This window comes from Teleopsis dalmanni, chromosome 2 (genome assembly GCF_002237135.1).
Source record: "Teleopsis dalmanni isolate 2A chromosome 2, ASM223713v2, whole genome shotgun sequence".
Lineage (NCBI taxonomy): Eukaryota > Metazoa > Arthropoda > Insecta > Diptera > Diopsidae > Teleopsis > Teleopsis dalmanni.
The window spans coordinates 117950215-117954737 of NC_051847.1; the positions used below are offsets into that span (position 1 = coordinate 117950215).

Genomic DNA, 4523 nt, shown 5'->3' on the forward strand with positions numbered 1-4523 from the left:
CACACAAAAATGATATTTTTACGTAAAAAGTGTATGACTTTATTAACAGTAATTCAAAAAAAATAAAATGTTTAATATAAATATATTTATATCATGTTTCATACATATTTATACATAATATATTTCTCTACAAAAAACTGTTTTCCTCTGGTAACAATACATTTGAAAACTAATTTATTTGTAAACTTCAGTTTCAAATTAATTACTTATTTCAAAAAGGTGAAAATTCTAGCCTTACAAATTATTCTTATAAAGTTATTTATTAATTTTTGTTAAAAAATAATTATTATTAGCGAAGAAACCAATTATTTGTTTTTAATAACACAGAGGTATAATTATTTAGTTGCCTTAAAAATATCAATAATCTTAAATATTTTTATTGTAATCGATTAACTTAATCAATATATATTCGTACATATATATGCAATTAATATGTAAACTCAACATTTTATCTTTTCACTAATAATATGTCGTTATTTTAAAATAATAACTTCAATAATATAAAATTGAATATTATATGTATGAATATAATAATCTAAAGAATATTTTGGAAAAACCAAAAAGCCATATATTTGAACAAAATGTTCTTTTGTTAAATTATTTATTAGTTATTTAATTTTTTTGTATTTTTGTTTTATACATTAATATTATTGAAGAAAATATTACTAAAATGACCAACAAGATTTTAAATGTATTCCATTAGGAATATAGAATCTTAAAATAGGATCTCTATTTATCTCTACTTTTTTTGGGAAAGGTCATTGCTTGTTGAATATTTTCTCGGATTTATTATACACGGTTCTTTTCCAGCTAATTTTTTGTCTGTAGCGTCTCGTAGTGCCTTGTCTGTAATATTTCTTCGTGTAACATGGCAAATTTTCTCACATATAACATCTTTTATATAATAAATGACACAAGTTTAGAGAATTACCAGTGTATACTAATAGTAAGAGCATATATACTTGTTAATATCTTATTTCTTAATCACAAATATTCGTTCATTCGGCTTAGATGTCATTGTTGCAGAATTGAGTATCTTAATTATAATCTATCACATAAGTTTAAAAATTCACTTACTGTTCAAATAAATACATAAATGTATTTTTAAATGCTTATGTCTTTATATAAGTAATATCCTTTTATCTGAAAATTATACTAATAGAGAAGAATAAAGAACACTATATGAGCAGGAACCATTTAAAGAAAATTAAAAAAGAGGAAATACTGTGAAGAATTTGTAATAAAAATTAGATGCTTTGTTAATCTTTTATATTCGCATAATGGAAATAATCATTCTTCATTCTTAAATAGTTAATTTTTCATTTAGCCATTAAGTGTTTTATCTATACAAAAATTCGCGTCGGTAAAATGTTTATAGTGAAAATTTTAAAAATCTGTAGTGCAGATTAAAACTTCCCAAAAATTATATCACCCAATTCAAGAACAACTAACTTTCTCTTAATCCATTTAAATTTACTTATTTCGTACTAAATTTAGAAATTAAAGAATATAATAAAGTCTGCCCAGATATTTATATATTTTGTACGAGTTTTCATAGTTCCTTAGACAACTTTTTAAGTAAAAAAATAAACGATTTAGTTATAATATTTATTAATTATTTATAAAGAAGATGAAATAAAAAAACACTTAAATCTAAATTGCTAGCGGTACATTAAAGTACTTTTGTTTTAAGTCTTAATAAAAAAATTCGTTAAAAGGATTCATGTCCATAAGGTTCTGCAGTTCAAATTAATACCATTCTAACCGAAAAATCAGTTGCACAGTAATATAATGAATATTACCATCCACCATAAGTTAAAAATAAGTATTTACATATTTAGTGCATATGTATTACTTAACATTATTAGAACATAGTATATAATTATTTCAGTTGCTTCCATTATTTTAAGCCATCCAAATTTGGCGTATCGGTAAATGTTATTTCTCCAGATACTGCAGCTTTCTGATACTCGATAAGCACAATCTGATTTGCTCCACGTTTAAGTACCTCTTTTGGTACATACAGTGTAATTTGTGGTCCAACAACAGGCCAATATCTACCAATATTTTCTCCATTTATAAAAACTATACCTTTACCCCAATCGGTTGTGTCTAAATAGGTATCGCATGGATCATCATCAATTTCTATCGTACCATAAAATATGGTCGGTCCGCAGCGTAGCAAAGCACGATAATCTTGCTCTCGGAAACCTATTTGCTGTAGTGATTCAAGTTCTATGAAATTTCTGATATCTTCATATGATTCTAGTGGGAACTTTGTCATATTCCAATTAGATAAAATTGTTTTATCCAAGGTGACATCACTAATTATTCCCTTAAAATCATTAAGTTGTCCAAAATTAATGCGACCTTGATTTTCAACCAAAATTTGTAAACGACTACCAGCAGTAGCACTGATGGGTAAATCAAATATAGGTGTTTCCCGTGATAAGATGCCAATTAAATCATTATCTATATAAACATAAGCACGATCACGTACTCCAGGCGCACGTAATATGCTTGGATCACGCTTAAATCGAGGCAAATCTGTCTCATAGAGTACTAGTCCTGAATATTGACTAAGCGCTTCAAAAGTTTTTGGTTTATTTGACACAACAACGCCTGTTCCAAGTGTTTGTCTACCTTTCTCAGACAGTATTGAACAACATGCCATTAGACGTATGCTACCGTAATTCTTCTTTGGCAGTGGTTCTGGAACGGATATATTAGGTAATGGTAAATAACGTCCGATTATTTCACGTATTTTGAAATATTTTGGTGTCGGATCGCCAGCCTCTGTCATAGGAGCGTCATAGTCGTAGGAAGTTATATCTGGTTGAAAACGACCAGGACCACCATCATTAGAACCAGCAGTAAATCCAAAATTGGTACCCCCATAAAACATGTAAAGGTTTACGCTAGCATTGGAGTTCAACATTTCTCTGAAATTATAAATAAAATAAATTTTATTTAAATGAAATTGAAACAAAGTAGAAATTTGTAAGATATAAAGTAACGACATGATCTTACTTAGATCGGTACATAGTAAAGATAAGATCTGGGAAGATTTCGGAATGAAACTTTTAAAATATATGCATTAAACTGTTAAGTTTTGGTTATTCCAAAGTTTCAATTTCTTGCCTTTCTTTAACATCTCTACTTACATGAAAGTGTTAGTAATCGCTTTTGTAGGCACACGCGCCATAGATTCTGACCAATGCGTCAGCCAACCAGGATAGTATTCTGCGTTTACTAAAGGTCCTTTGGGTTGTATACGACGTAAGCGATCCCAAAAATTGGTAAGATTACTAGTAGCACCAAAGTCCATGGTAGCTAAAACCCCTTCAATATGTCCACAGTAGAGTACAGAGGGACCATCATTAGTGAAGAGTACAGCTTTATTATGTACATGAGCCAAAGTTTCATCACGCAGCCAAGTTCGGTATTTTTTATCGCATGCATAATAGGAACCATATTCATTTTCAACTTGTACCATAATAATCGGGCCGCCATTACCATAAAGAAATGGTGCCATGCGTGCCATAAGTACAGAGTACCAAAGGCGAACTTCAAATAAATAATCTGCATTTAAAATTAAGTATATTATTTGTGATTAATATATAGCCCATGAATGACTTTGTTTGAAAAACATACTTATATCAGCTGTACGTAATTGCATGCCCGGATATTTAGTCAGAAGCCAATAGGGAAAGCCACCCTAATTAAAAGTATTACTTATAGTTTAAAAAATGTTAAAATATTTTTTTATACCAACCAAGTCACGTTCTGCACATATGTATGGACCAGGTCGTAATATAACTAGTAGATCCTCATCAATTGCATATTTAATAAATTTTTCTAAATTTGCTATACCATTCCACACATAAACGCCTTCTTTTGGATTATGTAATGACCATTCGACGTACCTGAAATTGATTAAATACTTAGTAGTGTGTCTGTAAAGAATATAGTCAACTCTTTAGTGCACTTACGTTGTTACCGCATTTAAGCCAGCTGCTCGCATCGTACGTAATTTTCTTTGCCACGTTTCGGGATGTGCTCGAAAATAATGAAAAGAACCGGAAATAAAGCGAAAAGGTTGACCATCTTTGAGGAAGCGATCATTATCCCAATCTACAGTGAATGTACGATTGGAAGACGCAAACCACAACTGGCAACAAAACAGCACAACCAAAACAAGTAGAAACTTTAATCGCATTTTTCTGGAAAAAAGATTTAAATAAATCAAAATATTTTCACAATATTTTCACAGTAACAGGGAAGTTCAACGTTTTCTTTACAATTTCAGCAATTCATAGAAATTTAAATGCAATGACAATAACAATAACAAGAACAATTTCATTTTCATTTGAAATTTCAAAAATTAGAATTTCAATGAGAACTTTGCATAAAGAATATTACTTTTTCAATGTTAATTTCGATTTCTTCCTAAAAGAATATTAAGAGCATGCGGAACTGCATTTTAGGAAGTACACGGCGTATGAGTAACGTTTATTAATGCT

The 4523-nt window shown here is 29.5% G+C and overlaps 1 protein-coding gene across 1 annotated transcript; it reads right to left on the reverse strand.

Annotated features, from left to right (window-relative positions):
* Positions 1-1652: 1652 nt before the first annotated feature.
* LOC119680830 (beta-galactosidase-like) lies at positions 1653-4329 on the reverse strand. Its single transcript, XM_038093826.1, has 5 exons — positions 3993-4329; positions 3776-3926; positions 3655-3718; positions 3165-3582; positions 1653-2942 (listed from the first exon to the last, which is right to left on the reverse strand). Exons 1-5 carry the CDS (start codon positions 4217-4219, stop codon positions 1901-1903), a joined length of 1902 nt encoding a protein of 633 aa, XP_037949754.1. The 5' UTR covers positions 4220-4329; the 3' UTR covers positions 1653-1900.
* Between the last annotated feature and the right edge of the window lie 194 nt (positions 4330-4523).

Coding starts and splice junctions, on each gene's coding strand:
- LOC119680830 (XM_038093826.1), bottom strand. CDS start 4,219: ATGCGATTAAAGTTTCTACTTGTTTTGGTTGTGCTGTTTTGTTGCCAG. Junction 3,719..3,775: donor TATGTGCAGAACGTGACTTG/GTTGGTATAAAA, acceptor ACTTTTAATTAG/GGTGGCTTTCCCTATTGGCT. Junction 3,583..3,654: donor ATTACGTACAGCTGATATAA/GTATGTTTTTCA, acceptor TTTTAAATGCAG/ATTATTTATTTGAAGTTCGC.